Below are 22,018 nucleotides of genomic sequence, written 5' to 3' on the forward strand. Positions count from 1 at the left end.
TGGTGCCTGGTGATATATCTGGGTTGCGGACAGTTGGTGCCTGGTGATATATCTGGGTTGCAGACAGTTGTTGCCTAGTGATATATCTGGGTTGCAGTCAGTTGGTGCCTGGTGATATATCTGGGTTGCAGACAGTTGGTGCCTGGTGATATATCTGGGTTGCAGTCAGTTGGTGCCTAGTGATATATCTGGGTTGCAGTCAGTTGGTGCCTAGTGATATATCTGGGTTGCAGACAGTTGGTGCATGGTGATATTTCTGGGTTGCGGACAGTTGGTGCCTAGTGATATATCTGGGTTGCAGTCAGTTGGTGCCTAGTGATATATCTAGGTTGCAGACAGTTGGTGCCTGGTGATATATCTAGGTTGCAGACAGTTGGTGCCTGGTGATATATCTGGCTTGTGGACAGTTGGTGCCTGGTGATATATCTGGGTTGCGGACAGTTGGTGCCTGGTGATATATCTGGGTTGCGGACAGTTGGTGCCTGGTGATATATCTGGGCTTCAGACAGTTGGTGCCTGGTGATATATCTGGGCTTCAGACAGTTGGTGCCTGGTGATATATCTAGGTTGCAGACAGTTGGTGCATGGTGATATATCTGGGTGGCAGACAGTTGGTGCATGGTGATATATCTAGGTTGCAGACAGTTGGTGCCTAGTGATATATCTGGGTTGCAGTCAGTTGGTGCATGGTGATATATCTGGGTTGCAGACAGTTGGTGCCTAGTGATATATCTGGGTTGCGGACAGTTGGTGCATGGTGATATATCTGGGTTGCAGTCAGTTGGTGCATGGTGATATATCTGGGTTGCGGACAGTTGGTGCATAATTATATATTCTTTAAAGAAATAAGTCTTCACTTCTTTCCTAAATTGGAGCAGCGTAGAGGCAGTCCTGATGGATACGGAAATGTTGATCCAGGTCCTGGTTCATGGATGGAAAAGGCCTGGTGCCTTGTTTGTTTGAAGTTCTTCATCTTCAGTTTGATGGTGTCCTGGCTATAGGTGTGCTGAGAACCACCAGGGATGGATGGATGGGTAGCTTGTCTGCAAGATAGGAGGGGTGATGCTCGTGAAGGCTTTGTAGATGATGCAGCTGGATTTAAAGATGCTGTGGGCTGCCAAGGGGATCCAGTTCCTGGATGGGAGGTCATGTGATCATATTTCTTCAGGCCCTTGATAAGATGTGCGGCGGTGTGTAGGATAGCTGTAGGAAGTTGGCTCTGTATGTGCTATTTCAAAGTAAGGAATAGCATGCACAGAGTCCAAGGGTTCCCTTTAGAGGTAAAATAGTGGTAAAAAGAGATAATACTAATGCTCTATTTTGTGGTAGTGTGGTCGAGCAGTAGGCTTATCCAAGGAGTAGTGTTAAGCATTTGTTGTACATACACATAGACAATAAATGAGGTACACACACTCAGAGACAAATCCAGCCAATAGGTTTTGTATAGAAAAATATCTTTTCTTAGTTTATTTTAAGAACCACAGGTTCAAATTTAACATGTAATATCTTGTTTGAAAGGTATTGCAGGTAAGTACATTAGGAACTTTGAATCATTTCAATTGCATGTATACTTTTCAAGTTATTCACAAATAGCTATTTTAAAAGTGGACACTTAGTGCAATTTTCACAGTTCCTGGGGGAGGTAAGTTTTTGTTAGTTTTACCAGGTAAGTAAGCCACTTACAGGGTTCAGTTCTTGGTCCAAGGTAGCCCACCGTTGGGGGTTCAGAGCAACCCCAAAGTTACCACACCAGCAGCTCAGGGCCGGTCAGGTGCAGAGTTCAAAGTGGTGCCCAAAACGCATAGGCTTCAATAGAGAGAAGGGGGTGCCCCGGTTCCAGTCTGCCAGCAGGTAAGTACCCGCGTCTTCGGAGGGCAGACCAGGGGGGTTTTGTAGGGCACCGGGGGGGACACAAGCCCACACAGAAATTTCACCCTCAGCGGCGCGGGGGCGGCCGGGTGCAGTGTTAGAACAAGCGTCGGGTTCGCAATGGAAGTCAATGAGAGATCAAGGGATCTCTTCAGCGCTGCAGGTAGGCAAGGGGGGGCTTCCTCGGGGAAACCTCCACTTGGGCAAGGGAGAGGGACTCCTGGGGGTCACTTCTGCAGTGAAAGTCCGGTCCTGGGGGCTGCGGGTGCAGGGTCTTTTCCAGGCGTCGGGACTTAGGTTTCAGAGAGTCGCGGTCAGGGGAAGCCTCGGGATTCCCTCTGCAGGCGGCACTGTGGGGGCTCAGGGGGGACAGGTTTTGGTACTCAGTCGTAGAGTAGTCCGGGGGTCCTCCCTGAGGTGTTGGTTCTCCACCAGCCGAGTCGGGGTCGCCGGGTGCAGTGTTGCAAGTCTCACGCTTCTTGCGGGGAGATTGCAGGGTTCTTTAAAGCTGCTCCTTTGGATAAAGTTGCAGTCTTTTTGGAGCAGGTCCGCTGTCCTCAGGAGTTTCTTGTCGTCGTCGAAGCAGGGCAGTCCTCAGAGGATGCAGAGGTCGCTGGTCCCTTTGGAAGGCGTCGCTGGAGCAGAGTTCTTTGGAAGGTAGGAGACAGGCCGGTGAGTTTCTGGAGCCAAGGCAGTTGTTGTCTTCTGGTCTTCCTCTGCAGGGGTTTTCAGCTAGGCAGTCCTTCTTCTTGTTGTTGCAGGAATCTAATTTCTAGGTTCAGGGAGAGCCCTTAAATACTAAATTTAAGGGCGTGTTTAGGTCTGGGGGGTTAGTAGCCAATGGCTACTAGCCCTGAGGGTGAGTACACCCTCTTTGTGCCTCCTCCCAAGGGGAGGGCGTCACACCCCTAATCCTATTGGGGGAATCCTCCATCTGCAAGATGGAGGATTTCTAAAAGTTAGTCACCTCAGCTCAGGACACCTTAGGGGCTGTCCTGACTGGCCAGTGACTCCTCCTTGTTGCTTTCTTTGTTCCCTCCAGCCTTGCCGCCAAAAGTGGGGGCCGTGGCCGGAGGGGGCGGGCAACTCCACTAAGCTGGAGTGCCCTGCTGTGCTGTGACAAAGGGGTGAGCCTTTGAGGCTCACCGCCAGGTGTTACAGCTCCTGCCTGGGGGAGGTGTTAGCATCTCCACCCAGTGCAGGCTTTGTTACTGGCCTCAGAGTGACAAAGGCACTCTCCCCATGGGGCCAGCAACATGTCTCTAGTGTGGCAGGCTGCTGGAACCAGTCAGCCTACACAGATAGTCGGTTAAGTTTCAGGGGGCACCTCTAAGGTGCCCTCTGTGGTGTATTTTACAATAAAATGTACACTGGCATCAGTGTGCATTTATTGTGCTGAGAAGTTTGATACCAAACTTCCCAGTTTTCAGTGTAGCCATTATGGTGCTGTGGAGTTCGTGTAAAACAGACTCCCAGACCATATACTCTTATGGCTACCCTGCACTTACAATGTCTAAGGTTTTGCTTAGACACTGTAGGGGCACAGTGCTCATGCACTGGTACCCTCACCTATGGTATAGTGCACCCTGCCTTAGGGCTGTAAGACCTGCTAGAGGGGTGTCTTACCTATACTGCATAGGCAGTGAGAGGCTGGCATGGCACCCTGAGGGGAGTGCCATGTCGACTTACTCATTTTGTTCTCACTAGCACACACAAGCTGGTAAGCAGTGTGTCTGTGCTGAGTGAGGGGTCTCTAGGGTGGCATAATACATGCTGCAGCCCTTAGAGACCTTCCCTGGCATCAGGGCCCTTGGTACCAGAGGTACCAGTTACAAGGCACTTATCTGGATGCCAGGGTGTGCCAATTGTGGAATCAAAAGTACAGGTTAGGGAAAGAACACTGGTGCTGGGGCCTGGTTAGCAGGCCTCAGCACACTTTCAATTCAAAACATAGCATCAGCAAAGGCAAAAAGTCAGGGGGTAACCATGCCAAGGAGGCATTTCCTTACAATAGCCTTAAGGGGTGCCTGTGTGGAGACTGAAAGGCCCTGGAGTAGGGCGTTACCAAATCCAGATGTGAGAGTACAAGGGTTTGAACAGCATTTCTGTTTTTGGGTGATAGTTGGGTTTCAAAGCTATCCAGGTTCATGTCAGAGCCAGGTTTGTACTGTTTATTATTTGTTTTTTTGGAAAATAACAGGAATTCTGTCTTGGTTGGTTTGGGCTTCAGGCTTGCGCTGGGCATGCAGATCTGCAAGCTGTCCGGGCAGGGTTTCAGGCATTAGATGTTTGATGCAGAGTAAGCTTTTCTGTAGAGCTGTGCATCACTGGCATACTGCTGAATGTTTATGCTGTTCTCTGTAGAGCACCTGGCAGCTCCATACAGGAGAAAATATGGAGCCCTGAAGGACTCTACAGGTGATGGGATCTTTTGTGACCCAGAGGTGCTCATTTGAACAAGCTGCTGTCTGTTGGAAAGGTAGAATACCAGTGAAGGACATTGCCAGTGAATCCCATTTGAGACTCCTGGGTGTTTATGAATGGTGGGGGTTTGGATGGGGGTTGGACAACTGTGTCGAAGGCAGCTGAGAGGTCCAGCAGTATCAGGAGGCAGGGTGTCCTCTTCATCTGTGGTCAAGAGCGCGTCGTCTACAGTGTGTAAGTTGGCCGTCTCCATGCTGCAGCGTGATGTGAAGCAAGATCGGTGGGCGTGCAGGAGGTGGCTTGCATTAATGTGGTCTTGGAGTTGAACATGGACTCCTTTTTCAAAGATCTTGCTGATGAATAGTAGCTGAGTCATGGGGTGATAGTTTAATTGGTTATCAAGGTTAATTATAGCTTCCTTTAGGAGTGGGAGGATATGGCCGGTCTTAAGAGCTCCTGGGAAGATGCCTTGAGTGAGGGAGGTATTGACAATGGTAAGCAAGGGTAAAGCATTGTTCCCAGAGAGGGGTTTGATGACAGACAATGTTAAGACATCAGTGTAAGAAGTGGCTTTGAAGGATCCAAGTATGCCGGTGAGATCTGCGACATACACAGCTTTCAAGCCTTACCATTACAGGCTCCTGCGGGACGGGGTGGGTGTAAGAGATGAGTCAGGCTTAGTGTTGTCAGTGTGCTATCGGATCTTCTGTGCTTTCACTGAAGAAGAGATTGATGACATTGAAGTTTTTTGTGGACAGAGGAATAGTTGGGCCTTTCAGGGTGTGGATTCAGTGCCTAATTATCTTGAAAAGCGTGTGGCTTTACTTGAACCTGTATCAGTCTGCCTCTAGTTGGCTTCCTCAGCTTCTGTCTTTCAATTTAAATTGTGTACAGCCGTCCCGACAGACCTGCACACTCTGTGACCTTGCTCCTGCTTCCGTACTTCCCTGTTTGCACATCTGTATTCCTTGATGGTGATTGGTGGTTGCCAGGAAGTGTATGACTGTATCTGTTGCCATGGTACGGCTACTGTTCATGCGTGTGAAAGTGGTTCCCTCTACTATTGCACTGTTTGTCTTCCTACTTCTTTCTACTCTATCGCTGCTGCAGTACGTGTTTATCGGTTATTTTCTCCTAACCCTGTCTTGTCCCTCCGTAGAACGGACTCTGAGATTTTCGAAGATGCCGTTGAGTTGCAGCAATTTTTTATCAAGATTCGCGATGAGCTGTGTAAGAACGGAGAGATCCTGTTGACGCCGGCTCTTAGCTACACCACCAAACACCTGCACAATGACGTTGAGAAGGAGAAGAAGGAAAAGCTGCCCCGAGAAATGGAAGAGGATAAATTGAAGCGAGAGGAAGAGAAGAGAGGTTTCTTTTTGGTCTTACTTCCTATAATAAACGCTGTGTGTGCAAACGTGACCTGTGTTAAATCTGGTGGTGGGGAAAAATCTTGCCATTGGCAATCTTACTGAAGTAAGACTCAACTGGCAACAGATGCAGCTTTAATCTTTTAGCGGAGCAAAAACAAGGCTGACAGCCAGGCAAGATGGGCACTGCCCCTAAAGTAGTCCAGGAGTGTATCCTGGTTTTGAGTCAATGCAAGGTGCTCAAGGGAAAGGGTCGGCTGCCCAACAACCCATACATAACCCCAAAGGGAGGGTTAAGGCCAATAAAAACAATAGCCCCAAGCACTTCACAGAGCAAAACAGTTAAAATACGTCCAAGGAGTTGTGTCGATGTGACATAGTAAAAACCACAGCAAAAAGAAAAGAACAAACAGAACTATTATCAAGCAAGTCCGGGGCAAAAGTGCCATTCCGACAAAACACGTGTTGGCTCCATGAAGTGTTTGATTCTGAACCTGTAACGCTGTCATGAAGGAAGAAGCGTTGGAAGTTCTGTGAATCAAATAAACAAGACACTGGAAATACTACAACTCCTTGAACGTATTTGAACTGTTTCACGCTCTGGAATGCTCTGGGCTGTGGGTTGTATCTTTTAGTAGATTGTAGGATGTTGGCTCTGTATGTGCTATTTCAAAGTAAGGAATAGCATGCACAGAGTCCAAGGGTTCCCCTTAGAGGTAAGATAGTGGCAAAAAGAGATAATACTAATGCTCTATTTTGTGGTAGTGTGGTCGAGCAGTAGGCTTATCAAAGGAGTAGTGTTAAGCATTTGTTGTACATACACATAGACAATAAATGAGGTACACACACTCAGAGACAAATCCAGCCAATAGGTTTTGTTATAGAAAAATATATTTTCTTAGTTTATTTTAAGAACCACAGGTTCAAATTTAACATGTAATATCTTGTTTGAAAGGTATTGCAGGTAAGTACATTAGGAACTTTGAATCATTTCAATTGCATGTATACTTTTCAAGTTATTCACAAATAGCTATTTTAAAAGTGGACACAGTGCAATTTTCACAGTTCCTGGGGGAGGTAAGTTTTTGTTAGTTTTACCAGGTAAGTACGACACTTACAGGGTTCAGTTCTTGGTCCAAGGTAGCCCACCGTTGGGGGTTCAGAGAAACCCCAAAGTTACCACACCAGCAGCTCAGGGCCGGTCAGGTGCAGAGTTCAAAGTGGTGCCCAAAACGCATAGGCTTCAATGGAGAGAGGGGGGTGCCCCGGTTCCGGTCTGCTTGCAGGTAAGTACCCGCGTCTTCGGAGGGCAGACCAGGGGGGTTTTGTAGGGCACCGGGGGACACACAAGCCCACACATAAATTTCACCCTCAGCGGCGCGGGGGCGGCCGGGTGCAGTGTTAGAACAAGCGTCGGGTTCGCAATGGAAGTCAATGAGAGATCAAGGGATCTCTTCAGCGCTGCAGGCAGGCAAGGGGGGGCTTCCTCGGGGAAACCTCCACTTGGGCAAGGGAGAGGGACTCCTGGGGGTCACTTCTGCAGTGAAAGTCCGGTCCTTCAGGTCCTGGGGGCTGCGGGGGCAGGGTCTTTTCCAGGCGTCGGGACTTAGGTTTCAGAGAGTCGCGGTCAGGGGAAGCCTCGGGATTCCCTCTGCAGGCGGCGCTGTGGGGGCTCAGGGGGGACAGGTTTTGGTACTCACAGTCGTAGAGTAGTCCGGGGGTCCTCCCTGAAGTGTTGGTTCTCCACCAGCCGAGTCGGGGTCGCCGGGTGCAGTGTTGCAAGTCTCACGCCTCTTGCGGGGAGATTGCAGGGGTCTTTAAAGCTGCTCCTTTGGATAAAGTTGCAGTCTTTTTGGAGCAGGTCCGCTGTCCTCGGGAGTTTCTTGTCGTCGTCGAAGCAGGGCAGTCCTCAGAGGATTCAGAGGTCGCTGGTCCCTTTGGAAGGCGTCGCTGGAGCAGAGTTCTTTGGAAGGCAGGAGACAGGCCGGTGAGTTTCTGGAGCCAAGGCAGTTGTTGTCTTCTGGTCTTCCTCTGCAGGGGTTTTCAGCTGGGCAGTCCTTCTTCTTGTTGTTGCAGGAATCTAGATCTTTAGGTTCAGGGGAGCCCTTAAATACTAAATTTAAGGGCGTGTTTAGGTCTGGGGGGTTAGTAGCCAATGGCTACTAGCCCTGAGGGTGGGTACACCCTCTTTGTGCCTCCTCCCAAGGGGAGGGGGTCACATCCCTAATCCTATTGGGGGAATCCTCCATCTGCAAGATGGAGGATTTCTAAAAGTTAGAGTCACCTCAGCTCAGGACACCTTAGGGGCTGTCCTGACTGGCCAGTGACTCCTCCTTGTTGCTTTCTTTGTTCCCTCCAGCCTTGCCGCCAAAAGTGGGGGCCGTGGCCGGAGGGGGCGGGCAACTCCACTAAGCTGGAGTGCCCTGCTGGGCTGTGACAAAGGGGTGAGCCTTTGAGGCTCACCGCCAGGTGTTACAGCTCCTGCCTGGGGGAGGTGTTAGCATCTCCACCCAGTGCAGGCTTTGTTACTGGCCTCAGAGTGACAAAGGCACTCTCCCCATGGGGCCAGCAACATGTCTCTAGTGTGGCAGGCTGCTGGAACTAGTCAGCCTACACAGACAGTCGGTTAAGTTTCAGGGGGCACCTCTAAGGTGCCCTCTGGGGTGTATTTTGCAATAAAATGTACACTGGCATCAGTGTGCATTTATTGTGCTGAGAAGTTTGATACCAAACTTCCCAGTTTTCAGTGTAGCCATTATGGTGCTGTGGAGTTCGTGTTTGACAAACTACCAGACCATATACTCTTATGGCTACCCTGCACTTACAATGTCTAAGGTTTTGTTTAGACACTGTAGGGGTACCATGCTCATGCACTGGTACCCTCACCTATGGTATAGTGCACCCTGCCTTAGGGCTGTAAGGCCTGCTAGAGGGGTGACTGACCTATACTTGCATAGGCAGTGAGAGGCTGGCATGGCACCCTGAGGGGAGTGCCATGTCGACTTACTCGTTTTGTTCTCACTAGCACACACAAGCTGGCAAGCAGTGTGTCTGTGCTGAGTGAGAGGTCTCCAGGGTGGCATAAGACATGCTGCAGCCCTTAGAGACCTTCCTTGGCATCAGGGCCCTTGGTACTAGCAGTACCAGTTACAAGGGACTTATCTGGATGCCAGGGTCTGCCAATTGTGGATACAAAAGTACAGGTTAGGGAAAGAACACTGGTGCTGGGGCCTGGTTAGCAGGCCTCAGCACACTTTCAATTGTAAACATAGCATCAGCAAAGGCAAAAAGTCAGGGGGCAACCATGCCAAGGAGGCATTTCCTTACACAACCCCCCCCCCCAAACGAAAGAGGATGAGACTAACCTTTCCCAAGAGAGTCTTCATTTTCTAAGTGGAAGAACCTGGAAAGGCCATCTGCATTGGCATGGGCAGTCCCAGGTCTGTGTTCCACTATAAAGTCCATTCCCTGTAGGGAGATGGACCACCTCAACAGTTTTGGATTTTCACCTTTCATTTGCATCAGCCATTTGAGAGGTCTGTGGTCAGTTTGAACTAGGAAGTGAGTCCCAAAGAGGTATGGTCTCAGCTTCTTCAGGGACCAAACCACAGCAAAGGCCTCCCTCTCAATGGCACTCCAACGCTGCTCCCTGGGGAGTAACCTCCTGCTAATGAAAGCAACAGGCTGGTCAAGGCCATCATCATTTGTTTGGGACAAAACTGCCCCTATCCCATGTTCAGAGGCATCTGTCTGCACAATGAACTGCTTAGAATAATCTGGAGCTTTTAGAACTGGTGCTGAGCACATTGCTTGTTTCAGGGTGGCAAAGGCCTGTTGGCATTCTACAGTCCAGTTCACTTTCTTGGGCATTTTCTTGGAGGTGAGTTCAGTGAGGGCTGTCACAATGGATCCATATCCTTTCACAAACCTCCTGTAATACCCAGTCAAGCCAAGGAATGCCCTGACTTGAGTCTGGGTTTTTGGAGCTACCCAGTCCAGAATAGTCTGGATCTTGGGTTGGAGTGGCTGAACTTGGCCTCCACCTACAAGGTGGCCCAAGTAAACCACAGTGCCCTGCCCTATCTGGCATTTGGATGCCTTGATAGAGAGGCCTGCAGATTGCAGAGCCTTCAAAACCTTCTTCAGGTGGACCAGGTGATCCTGCCAGGTGGAGCTAAAGACAGCAATATCATCAAGATAAGCTGTGCTAAAGGACTCCAAACCAGCAAGGACTTGATTCACCAACCTTTGGAAGGTGGCAGGGGCATTCTTTAAACCAAAGGGCATAACAGTAAACTGATAATGCCCATCAGGTGTGGAGAATGCTGTTTTCTCTTTTGCTCCAGGTGCCATTTTTATTTGCCAATACCCTGCTGTCAAGTCAAAGGTACTTAAGAATTTGGCAGCACCTAATTTGTCTATGAGCTCATCAGCTCCAGGAATTGGATGGGCGTCTGTCTTGGTGACAGAGTTGAGCCCTCTGTAGTCCACACAAAACCTCATCTCTTTCTTTCCATCTTTGGTGTGAGGTTTGGGGACTAAGACCACTGGGCTAGCCCAGGGGCTGTCAGAGCGCTCAATTACTCCCAATTCCAGCATCTTGTGGACTTCCACCTTGATGCTTTCCTTAACATGGTCAGACTGTCTAAAAATTTTGTTTTTGACAGGCATGCTGTCTCCTGTGTCCACATCATGGGTACACAGGTGGGTCTGACCAGGGGTTAGGGAGAAGAGTTCAGGAAACTGTTGTAGGACTCTCCTACAATCAGCTTGCTGTTGGCCAGAGAGGGTGTCTGAGTAGATCACTCCATCTACTGAGCCATCTTTTGGGTCTGATGACAGAAGATCAGGGAGAGGTTCACTCTCTGCCTCCTGATCCTCATCTGTTACCATCAACAGATTTACATCAGCCCTGTCATGGAAGAGCTTAAGGCGGTTCACATGGATCACCCTCTTGGGGCTCCTGCTTGTGCCCAGGTCCACCAGGTAGGTGACCTGACTCTTCCTTTCTAGCACTGGGTAAGGGCCACTCCATTTGTCCTGGAGTGCCCTGGGAGCCACAGGCTCCAGAACCCAGACTTTCTGCCCTGGTTGGAACTCAACCATTGCAGCCTTTTGGTCATACCAAAACTTCTGGAGCTGTTGGCTGGCCTCAAGGTTTTTGCTTGCCTTTTCCATGTACTCTGCCATTCTAGAGCGAAGGCCAAGTACATAGTCCACTATGTCCTGTTTAGGCTCATGACGAGGTCTCTCCCAGCCTTCTTTAACAAGAGCAAGTGGTCCCCTTACAGGATGACCAAACAGAAGTTCAAAGGGTGAGAATCCTACTCCCTTCTGTGGCACCTCTCTGTAAGCGAAAAGCAGACATGGCAAGAGGACATCCCATCTCCTTTTGAGCTTTTCTGGGAGCCCCATGATCATGCCTTTTAATGTCTTGTTGAATCTCTCAACTAAGCCATTAGTTTGTGGATGGTATGGTGTAGTGAATTTGTAAGTCACCCCACACTCATTCCACATGTGTTTTAGGTATGCTGACATGAAGTTGGTACCTCTGTCAGACACCACCTCCTTAGGGAAACCCACTCTGGTAAAGATACCAATAAGGGCCTTGGCTACTGCAGGGGCAGTAGTTGACCTAAGGGGAATAGCTTCAGGATACCTAGTAGCATGATCCACTACTACTAGGATATACATATTTCCTGAGGCTGTGGGAGGTTCTAGTGGACCAACTATGTCCACACCCACTCTTTCAAAGGGGACCCCCACCACTGGAAGTGGAATGAGGGGGGCCTTTGGATGCCCACCTGTCTTACCACTGGCTTGACAGGTGGGGCAGGAGAGGCAAAACTCCTTAACCTTGTGGGACATATTGGGCCAGTAGAAGTGGTTGACTAACCTCTCCCACGTCTTGGTTTGTCCCAAATGCCCAGCAAGGGGAATATCATGGGCTAAGGTCAGAATAAACTCTCTGAACGACTGAGGCACTACCACTCTCCTAGTGGCACCAGGTTTGGGGTCTCTGGCCTCAGTGTACAGGAGTCCACCTTCCCAATAGACCCTATGTGTTCCATTTTTCTTGCCCTTGGACTCTTCAGCAGCTTGCTGCCTAAGGCCTTCAAGAGAGGGACAGGTTTCTTGTCCCTTACACAGCTCCTCCCTTGAGGGTCCCCCTGGGCCTAAGAGCTCAACCTGATAAGGTTCAAGCTCCAAAGGCTCAGTTCCCTCAGAGGGCAGAACTTCTTCCTGGGAAGAGAGGTTCTCTTTTTCTGACTGTGTTGCAGTTGGTTTCCCAACTGACATTCCTTTTCTCTTGGTAGGCTGGGCCTTTCTTCCAGACTCCAGCTCTACTTTTTCACCCTGTGCCTTGCACTGTGCTCTCGTTTTTACACACACCAGTTCAGGGATACCCAGCATGGCTGCATGGGTTTTTAGTTCTACCTCAGCCCATGCTGAGGACTCCAGGTCATTTCCAAGCAGACAGTCTACTGGGATGTTTGAGGAGACCACCACCTGTTTCAGGCCATTGACCCCTCCCCATTCTCAAGTTACCATTGCCATGGGATGTGCTTTAGTCTGATTGTCAGCGTTTGTAAAGAAATGGCTCTCTGTTGCAGTTACCCCCCACTTTTTGCCTGATACTGATGCTGACTTGACTGAGAAGTGTGCTGGGACCCTGCTAACCAGGCCCCAGCACCAGTGTTCTTTCACCTAAAATGTACCATTGTTTCCACAATTGGCAGACCCTGGCATCCAGATAAGTCCCTTGTAACTGGTACTTCTAGTACCAAGGGCCCTGATGCCAAGGAAGGTCTCTAAGGGCTGCAGCATGTCTTATGCCACCCTGGAGACCTCTCACTCAGCACAGACACCCTGCTTACCAGCTTGTGTGTGCTAGTGAGAACAAAACGAGTAAGTCGACATGGCACTCCCCTCAGGGTGCCATGCCAGCCTCTCACTGCCTATGCAAGTATAGGTCAGTCACCCCTCTAGCAGGCCTTACAGCCCTAAGGCAGGGTGCACTATACCATAGGTGAGGGTACCAGTGCATGAGCATGGTACCCCTACAGTGTCTAAACAAAACCTTAGACATTGTAAGTGCAGGGTAGCCATAAGAGTATATGGTCTGGGAGTTTGTCAAACACGAACTCCACAGCACCATAATGGCTACACTGAAAACTGGGAAGTTTGGTATCAAACTTCTCAGCACAATAAATGCACACTGATGCCAGTGTACATTTTATTGCAAAATACACCCCAGAGGGCACCTTAGAGGTGCCCCCTGAAACTTAACCGACTATCTGTGTAGGGTGACTAGTTCCAGCAGCCTGCCACACTAGAGACATGTTGCTGGCCCCATGGGGAGAGTGCCTTTGTCACTCTGAGGCCAGTAACAAAGCCTGCACTGGGTGGAGATGCTAACACCTCCCCCAGGCAGGAGCTGTAACACCTGGCGGTGAGCCTCAAAGGCTCACCCCTTTGTCACAGCACCGCAGGACACTCCAGCTAGTGGAGTTGCCCGCCCCCTCCGGCCCCGGCCCCCACTTTTGGCGGCAAGGCCGGAGAAAATAATGAGAATAACAAGGAGTCGTCACTGGCCAGTCAGGACAGCCCCTAAGGTGTCCTGAGGTGACTCTAACGTTTAGAAATCCTCCATCTTGCAGATGGAGGATTCCCCCAATAGGGTTAGGATTGTGACCCCCTGCCCTTGGGAGGAGGCACAAAGAGGGTGTACCCACCCTCAGGGCTAGTAGCCATTGGCTACTAACCCCCCAGACCTAAACACGCCCTTAAATTTAGTATTTAAGGGCTACCCTGAACCCTAGAAAATTAGATTCCTGCAACAACAAGAAGAAGGACTGCCTAGCTGAAAACCCCTGCAGAGGAAGACCAGAAGACAACAACTGCCTTGGCTCCAGAAACTCACCGGCCTGTCTCCTGCCTTCCAAAGAACTCTGCTCCAGCGACGCCTTCCAAAGGGACCAGCGACCTCTGAATCCTCTGAGGACTGCCCTGCTTCGAAAAAGACAAGAAACTCCTGAGGACAGCGGACCTGCTCCAAAAAGACTGCAACTTTGTTTCAAGAAGCAGCTTTAAAGAACCCTGCAACTCCCCGCAAGAAGCGTGAGACTTGCAACACTGCACCCGGCGACCCGACTCGGCTGGTGGAGAACCAACACCTCAGGGAGGACCCCCGGACTACTCTACGACTGTGAGTACCAAAACCTGTCCCCCCTGAGCCCCCACAGCGCCGCCTGCAGAGGGAATCCCGAGGCTTCCCCTGACCGCGACTCTCTGAAACCTAAGTCCCGACGCCTGGAAACAACCCTGCACCCGCAGCCCCCAGGACCTGAAGGACCGGACTTTCACTGCAGAAGTGACCCCCAGGAGTCCCTCTCCCTTGCCCAAGTGGAGGTTTCCCCGAGGAAGCCCCCCCCCTTGCCTGCCTGCAGCGCTGAAGAGATCCCGTGATCTCTCATTGACTTACATTGCGAACCCGACGCTTGTTCTAACACTGCACCCGGCCGCCCCCGCGCCGCTGAGGGTGAAATTTCTGTGTGGACTTGTGTCCCCCCCGGTGGCCTACAAAACCCCCCTGGTCTGCCCTCCGAAGACGCGGGTACTTACCTGCAAGCAGACCGGAACCGGGGCACCCCCTTCTCTCCATTATAGCCTATGCGTTTTGGGCACCACTTTGAACTCTGCACCTGACCGGCCCTGAGCTGCTGGTGTGGTAACTTTGGGGTTGCTCTGAACCCCCAACGGTGGGCTACCTTGGACTAAGAACTGAACCCTGTAAGTGTCTTACTTACCTGGTAAAACTAACAAAAACTTACCTCCCCCAGGAACTGTGAAAATTGCACTGTGTCCACTTTTAAAGTAGCTATTTGTGAATAACTTGAAAAGTATACATGTAATTGAAATGATTCAAAGTTCCTAATGTACTTACCTGCATACCTTTCAAACAAGATATTACATGTTAAATTTGAACCTGTGGTTCTTAAAATAAACTAAGAAAAGATATTTTTCTATAACAAAACCTATTGGCTGGATTTGTCTCTGAGTGTGTGTACCTCATTTATTGTCTATGTGTATGTACAACAAATGCTTAACACTACTCCTTGGATAAGCCTACTGCTCGACCACACTACCACAAAATAGAGCATTAGTATTATCTATTTTTACCACTATTTTACCTCTAAGGGGAACCCTTGGACTCTGTGCATGCTATTCCTTACTTTGAAATAGCACATACAGAGCCAACTTCCTACATTGGTGGATCAGCGGTGGGGTACAAGACTTTGCATTTGCTGGACTACTCAGCCAATACCTGAACACACGACAAATTCCAGAATTGTCATTAGAAATTGATTTTTGCAATTTGAAAAGTTTTCTAAATTCTTAAAAGTCCTGCTAGGGCCTTGTGTTAGTCCCTGTTAGCATTTCTTTTAGAGTTTAAAAGTTTGTTAAAAGTTTGAATTAGATTCTAGAGCCAGTTTTAGTTTCTTAAAAAGTATTCCAACTTTTAGAAGCATAATGCCTAGTACAGATGTGAATGTGGTGGAACTCGACACCACACCTTACCTCCATCTTAAGATGAGGGAGCTAAGGTCACTCTGTAAAATAAAGAAAATAACAATGGGCCCCAGACCTTCCAAACTACAGCGCCAGGAGCTGTTGGCAGAGTTTGCTAAGGCCAACCCCTCTGAGGATGGCAACACAGAGGATGAAGATAGTGACTTGGAGGAAAATTCCCCCCTACCAGTCCTATTTAGGGAGAGCAGGGCCTCTCAAGCCCTGTCTCCAAACAGAATAGTCAGAGATGCTGTTCCCCTCACAGGAGGGACCAACATCTCTGAAATCACTGAGGATAACTCCAGTGAAGAGGACATCCAGTTAGCCAGGATGGCCAAAAGATTGGCTTTGGAAAGACAGATCCTAGCCATAGAAAGGGAAAGACAAGAGATGGGCCTAGGACCCATCAATGGTGGCAGCAACATAAATAGGGTCAGAGATTCTCCTGACATGTTGAAAATCCCCAAAGGGATTGTAACCAAATATGAAGATGGTGATGACATCACCAAATGGTTCACAGCTTTTGAGAGGGCTTGTGTAACCAGAAAAGTGAACAAATCTCACTGGGGTGCTCTCCTTTGGGAAATGTTCACTGGAAAGTGTAGGGATAGACTCCTCACACTCTCTAAAAAAGATGCAGAATCTTATGACCTCATGAAGGGTACCCTGATTGAGGGCTTTGGATTCTCCACTGAGGAGTATAGAATTAGATTCAGGGGGGCTCAAAAATCCTCGAGCCAGACCTGGGTTGATTATGTTGACTACTCAGTAAAAACACTGGATGGTTGGGTAACTGGAAATGAAGTGTATGACTATGTTGGGCTTTATAATTTGTTTATGAAAGAACACATTTTGAGTAACTGCTTCAATGAAAAGTTGCATCAGTATCTGGTAGACCTAGGTCCAATTTCTCCCCAAGAATTGGGAAAGAAGGCAGACCACTGGGTCAAGACTAGGGTAACCAAAACTTCCACTGGGGGTGACCAAAAGAAAGGGGTTACAAAGCCTCCCCAGGAGAAAGTGGGTGACACTAGAAACAAAGAAAGAGTCCCCTGTAGGCCCCCAAAAACCAGACCAGGTGGGTGGGCCCAGAGACACAACCCAAAACAAAGGTGGGTACCAGGGTAAGAGCTGGGATGCCACTAAGGCATGGTGCCATAACTGTAAACAGACAGGGCACCACACCAAGGACACTTCTTGTCCCAAAAACAAACCCCCTAGCAAAATTCCAGGGGTGACCAGTGTAGCCATTGGGGATGACTCCTCAGATGAGGAGGTCTTCATAGCCTTCAACTGGAAAAAGGGCCCAACAGGTGAGTTGGAGATTCCAGAGGGAAGTAGACACTTCCACCACCTACTGGTGAATGGGATCCCAGCCACTGCCCTGAGAGACACTTGTGCTAGTCACACTATTGTGCATGACAGGCTGGTGTTCTCAAACCAGTACATCCCAGGTGAGATGGCCAGAGTAAGAGTTAGCCCGGACAGGGTCACTAATAGGCCTGTGGCTTTTGTGCCCATAGAAGTGGGTGGCACTTTTAGCTGGAGAAGGGTGGTAGTCAGTACAGACCTCCCCCTTGATTGTCTCCTTGGAAATGACTACCCAGAGGTTAGTCAGAGCCTAAGAGAAGAACTGGTCCAGAGCCAGTCCTCTCCCCAGGATTCTGGAGTGCCTGCCTCTGCAGTAAATGCAAGTAGGCCCCAGAAGAGAAAGAAAAGGAAACAGAGTAGGAAAGGTGGACAACCTTTAGCCAAGGTTCCAGCAAGCCAAGGAGATTCTGCTCCAATAGAGGAGAACTCCAAAAGTGGCTCTGATAAAGTCCAACCTGACCCACAAGGAGTCCTGGCTAGTCAGGCAACTGTTAAGCCTGAGTGGGTGGCTCCTCAGCTAACAGAAGAAAGAGTGGAAGAAGGGTGTTTACTACAGGATGTGGTAACCCCCCACTCTAATACAGCAGACGGGCACCCTGAACCCAGAGAAGCCTGTAACTTAGCCCCTTCCCTTGTAGGTGAAGAGCTAAAGGTGTGGTTCTGGGCACTGACAGCTGTCAGTGGCCTCTGCTGGGTGTTAGCCTTTATGGCTGCACTATCCTTGGCATGGTGGTCTGACCCCATGCCAAATAACAAGTTAGGCCCCCTGACCCTGTTGGTCATGGTGGGGTTACTCCAGCTCTGGGTAACCTCTTTGGGTAAGCTAGGGGTGACCCTGGCTAAGATAAGATTAGCAGGGGTGGATACCTCTAACCCCAAAATAGAGAGAATGGGTGAAGACATAAAAAGCACAGACAAGAGGCAGTTCAGACTAGGTCCTATCACTGTGGAAGTGGGTCAGTTCCCCAGAGGGAATGACCTGAACAGGAGGATGTAAGGCAGAGTAGGCCCTGCAACAAACCAGCCTATTTCCTCTACTCTTCCTCGCCTGACAGACTAGGAAGACTCTCCCAGCTTTGGCTGAGTCTCCTGGCCTGTGGGCTGGGGGGGGCTTGTGTAAAGAAATGGCTCCCTGTTGCAGTTACCCCCCACTTTTTGCCTGATACTGATGCTGACTTGACTGAGAAGTGTGCTGGGACCCTGCTAACCAGGCCCCAGCACCAGTGTTCTTTCACCTAAAATGTACCATTGTTTCCACAATTGGCAGACCCTGGCATCCAGATAAGTCCCTTGTAACTGGTACTTCTAGTACCAAGGGCCCTGATGCCAAGGAAGCTCTCTAAGGGCTGCAGCATGTCTTATGCCACCCTGGAGACCTCTCACTCAGCACAGACACACTGCTTGCCAGCTTGTGTGTGCTAGTGAGGACAAAACGAGTAAGTCGACATGGCACTCCCCTCAGGGTGCCATGCCAGCCTCTCACTGCCTATGCAGTATAGGTAAGACACCCCTCTAGCCGGCCTTACAGCCCTAAGGCAGGGTGCACTATACCATAGGTGAGGGTACCAGTGCATGAGCATGGTACCCCTACAGTGTCTAAACAAAACCTTAGACATTGTAAGTGCAGGGTAGCCATAAGAGTATATTGTCTGGTAGTTTGTCAAACACAAACTCCACAGCACCATAATGGCTACACTGAAAACTGGGAAGTTTGGTATCAAACTTCTCAGCACAATAAATGCACACTGATGCCAGTGTACATTTTATTGCAAAATACACCCCAGAGGGCACCTTAGAGGTGCCCCCTGAAACTTAACCGACTATCTGTGTAGGCTGACTAGTTCCAGCAGCCTGCCACACTAGAGACATGTTGCTGGCCCCATGGGGAGAGTGCCTTTGTCACTCTGAGGCCAGTAACAAAGCCTGCACTGGGTGGAGATGCTAACACCTCCCCCAGGCAGGAGCTGTAACACCTGGCGGTGAGCCTCAAAGGCTCACCCCTTTGTCACAGCACCGCAGGACACTCCAGCTAGTGGAGTTGCCCGCCCCCTCCGGCCCGGCCCCCACTTTTGGCGGCAAGGCCGGAGAAAATAATGAGAATAACAAGGAGGAGTCACTGGCCAGTCAGGACAGCCCCTAAGGTGTCCTGAGCTGAGGTGACTCTAACTTTTAGAAATCCTCCATCTTGCAGATGGAGGATTCCCCCAATAGGATTAGGGATGTGACCCCCTCCCCTTGGGAGGAGGCACAAAGAGGGTGTACTCACCCTCAGGGCTAGTAGCCATTGGCTACTAACCCCCCAGACCTAAACACGCCCTTAAATTTAGTATTTAAGGGCTCTCCCTGAACCTAGAAATTAGATTCCTGCAACAACAAGAAGAAGGACTGCCCAGCTGAAAACCCCTGCAGAGGAAGACCAGAAGACAACAACTGCCTTGGCTCCAGAAACTCACCGGCCTGTCTCCTGCCTTCCAAAGAACTCTGCTCCAGCGACGCCTTCCAAAGGGACCAGCGACCTCTGAATCCTCTGAGGACTGCCCTGCTTCGACGACGACAAGAAACTCCCGAGGACAGCGGACCTGCTCCAAAAAGACTGCAACTTTGTTTCCAGAAGCAGCTTTAAAGAACCCTGCAATCTCCCCGCAAGAAGCGTGAGACTTGCAACACTGCACCCGGCGACCCCGACTCGGCTGGTGGAGAACCAACACCTCAGGGAGGACCCCCGGACTACTCTACGACTGTGAGTACCAAAACCTGTCCCCCCTGAGCCCCCACAGCGCCGCCTGCAGAGGGAATCCCGAGGCTTCCCCTGACCGCGACTCTCTGAAACCTAAGTCCCGACGCCTGGAAAAGACCCTGCACCCGCAGCCCCCAGGACCTGAAGGACCGGACTTTCACTGGAGAAGTGACCCCCAGGAGTCCCTCTCCCTTGCCCAAGTGGAGGTTTCCCCGAGGAAGCCCCCCCTTGCCTGCCTGCAGCGCTGAAGAGATCCGTTGATCTCTCATAGACTAACATTGAAAACCCGACGCTTGTTTCTACACTGCACCCGGCCGCCCCCGCGATGCTGAGGGTGAAATTTCTGTGTGGGCTTGTGTCCCCCCCCGGTGCCCTACAAAACCCCCCTGGTCTGCCCTCCGAAGACGCGGGTACTTACCTGCAAGAAGACCGGAACCGGGGCACCCCCTTCTCTCCATTCTAGCCTATGCGTTTTGGGCATCACTTTGAACTCTGCACCTGACCGGCCCTGAGCTGCTGGTGTGGTAACTTTGGGGTTGCTCTGAACCCCCAACGGTGGGCTACCTTGGACCAAGAACTGAACCCTGTAAGTGTCTTACTTACCTGGTAAAACTAACAAAAACTTACCTCCCCCAGGAACTGTGAAAATTGCACTGTGTCCACTTTTAAAGTAGCTATTTGTCAATAACTTGAAAAGTATACATGCAATTTAAATGATTCAAAGTTCCTAATGTACTTACCTGCAATACCTTTCAAACAAGATATTACATGTTAACTTTGAACCTGTGGTTCTTAAAATAAACTAAGAAAAGATATTTTTCTATAACAAAACCTATTGGCTGGATTTGTCTCTGAGTGTGTGTACCTCATTTATTGTCTATGTGTATGTACAACAAATGCTTAACACTACTCCTTGGATAAGCCTACTGCTCGACCACACTACCACAAAATAGAGCATTAGTATTATCTATTTTTACCACTATTTTACCTCTAAGGGGAACCCTTGGACTCTGTGCATGCTATTCCTTACTTTGAAATAGCACATACAGAGCCAACTTCCTACATTGTCACATAGAGTAAAGTTTAGTTAGTCCCACAGCCCCAAGTGTATAATATCAATGAAGCTTTTAATTTTTACTCCTACTTGAGCACGTTGTGGAGAGCTGCATACTTAATATATAAGTGGTGCTTGATGGTTGATCCAGAGCTAAGAGTGCACCACATTTTGCGAAGCTTGGTTATAGAAATAGCATGAAGTTTTGCTCCAGTTCTCTCCTCACAATTTATTTGTTGTTGTTGGTTCTCTTTACCTAAGAGTGAGTGCTGTATGGTGCACAACACCTGCCAAACTTTCACAATTCTGAATGTGCCCATTCTTTTAGGTACTGTGGTTACTGGGGTATCTTGAGGTCCTCAGATTGGGCTTGATGTGCTGGTCAGTGGCTGCCATCAGGTGGCCAACATGCTGCAGAGGCTGGCCTTCGATCAGGAAGTGCCCTTCTCTGCAGGGGTACAATGGAGAGGTTTACCCTGAATGCAGAAGTCCATCTGGGGCTGACAACAGCTCCACTTGGCTGCACTGCCTGTCTGCCTGACCTTGCTCTGTTTACAGATCGGAATGTTTACGAACATTGATGCGTCTTCTCTGGTGCCAACAATAAGCTTCGGAAGCCCATGGATCATTTATGGCCGAAGATGATAAGTCAGATAAAGGTTCCTCTAACAATGAGAATTCCTGAAATTACTCTTCCCATATGTATATAGGCTTCTGGTCTGATCCTCCCTAGATGAGAAGGGAGTCACCAGTGAATATATCAATTGTTCTTCTACATTGCGTTGTCTTCTTTAAACAATGTGATGGTAAGGCACTGTTTTTGATATGAAGACTGATCATAAATATATATATTTTTTTAGATCTGTAAATTGTAGTAATTCCCACTAAACGCATGTCTGGGTACTAGTGGGCTGGTTGAGGAATCTCTTCTCCTTACTGTGCTGTGACTTTAGGGATGCTGGATTTCAGGATGGTTTGTTCATCAGAAACGCTCCTTTCACAGGGTTTGTCATGGTGTGACTTTGTGTCCACGTCCACTGTGTGTGTCTCCTTTCGGGAACTCTCCAGTGCAGTGGTTCCCAACCTTTTGATTTCTGTGGACCCCCACTTTAACATTAATGGAACCCAGGGACCCCCACTGAACCATCATGGGAATCCGGGGACCCCCGCCTGAGTCATTACTGGAAGCTGGGGATCTAATTTGTCAATATTTGTTAATATTTTTTAATTTTCTAGGCTCTTGTGGACCCCCTGAGAAAGCTTTGCGGACCCCCAGGGGTCCCCGGACCACAGGTTGGGAACCACTGCTCCAGTGCATTCTCGGTCACTTCTGCTCTTAGTTACCAGTGTCTGGATGTCACTCATTTATCTCCTGTATTTTAGGATGGCCAGTGGTGCTGTCACCTTTATCTGAAAAGTTAATGGCTGTCCTCTCTGACGTCTGCGAGTGCACTCATTTATAACTTATTTTGGGCTTAAAGCAGGTTTTTGTGCATCAGGAATGGCAGTTTTACTTGTTTGCGGTTTTATATTGCCAAACTGTAGGAGGCTGGACTGGCTTGTAGTGAGTACCAAGGGGTACTTGCACCTTGCACCAGGCCCAGTTATCCCTTATTAGTG

At 49.4% G+C, this 22,018-nt stretch overlaps 1 protein-coding gene across 14 annotated transcripts in view; it reads left to right on the forward strand.

Moving 5' to 3' along the window:
- PBRM1 (polybromo 1) overlaps positions 1-22,018 on the forward strand; it is a 338,709-nt gene that overhangs the window by 128,438 nt on the left and 188,253 nt on the right. For all 14 annotated transcript variants that reach the window (XM_069206081.1, XM_069206082.1, XM_069206071.1 and 11 more), the window contains exon 17: positions 5,453-5,664. In XM_069206081.1, coding sequence (XP_069062182.1) covers positions 5,453-5,664 — 212 coding nt within the window. The remainder of the gene's footprint in view (positions 1-5,452; positions 5,665-22,018) is intronic.

Source organism: Pleurodeles waltl, chromosome 9 (assembly GCF_031143425.1).
Source record: "Pleurodeles waltl isolate 20211129_DDA chromosome 9, aPleWal1.hap1.20221129, whole genome shotgun sequence".
Classification (NCBI taxonomy): Eukaryota; Metazoa; Chordata; class Amphibia; order Caudata; family Salamandridae; genus Pleurodeles; species Pleurodeles waltl.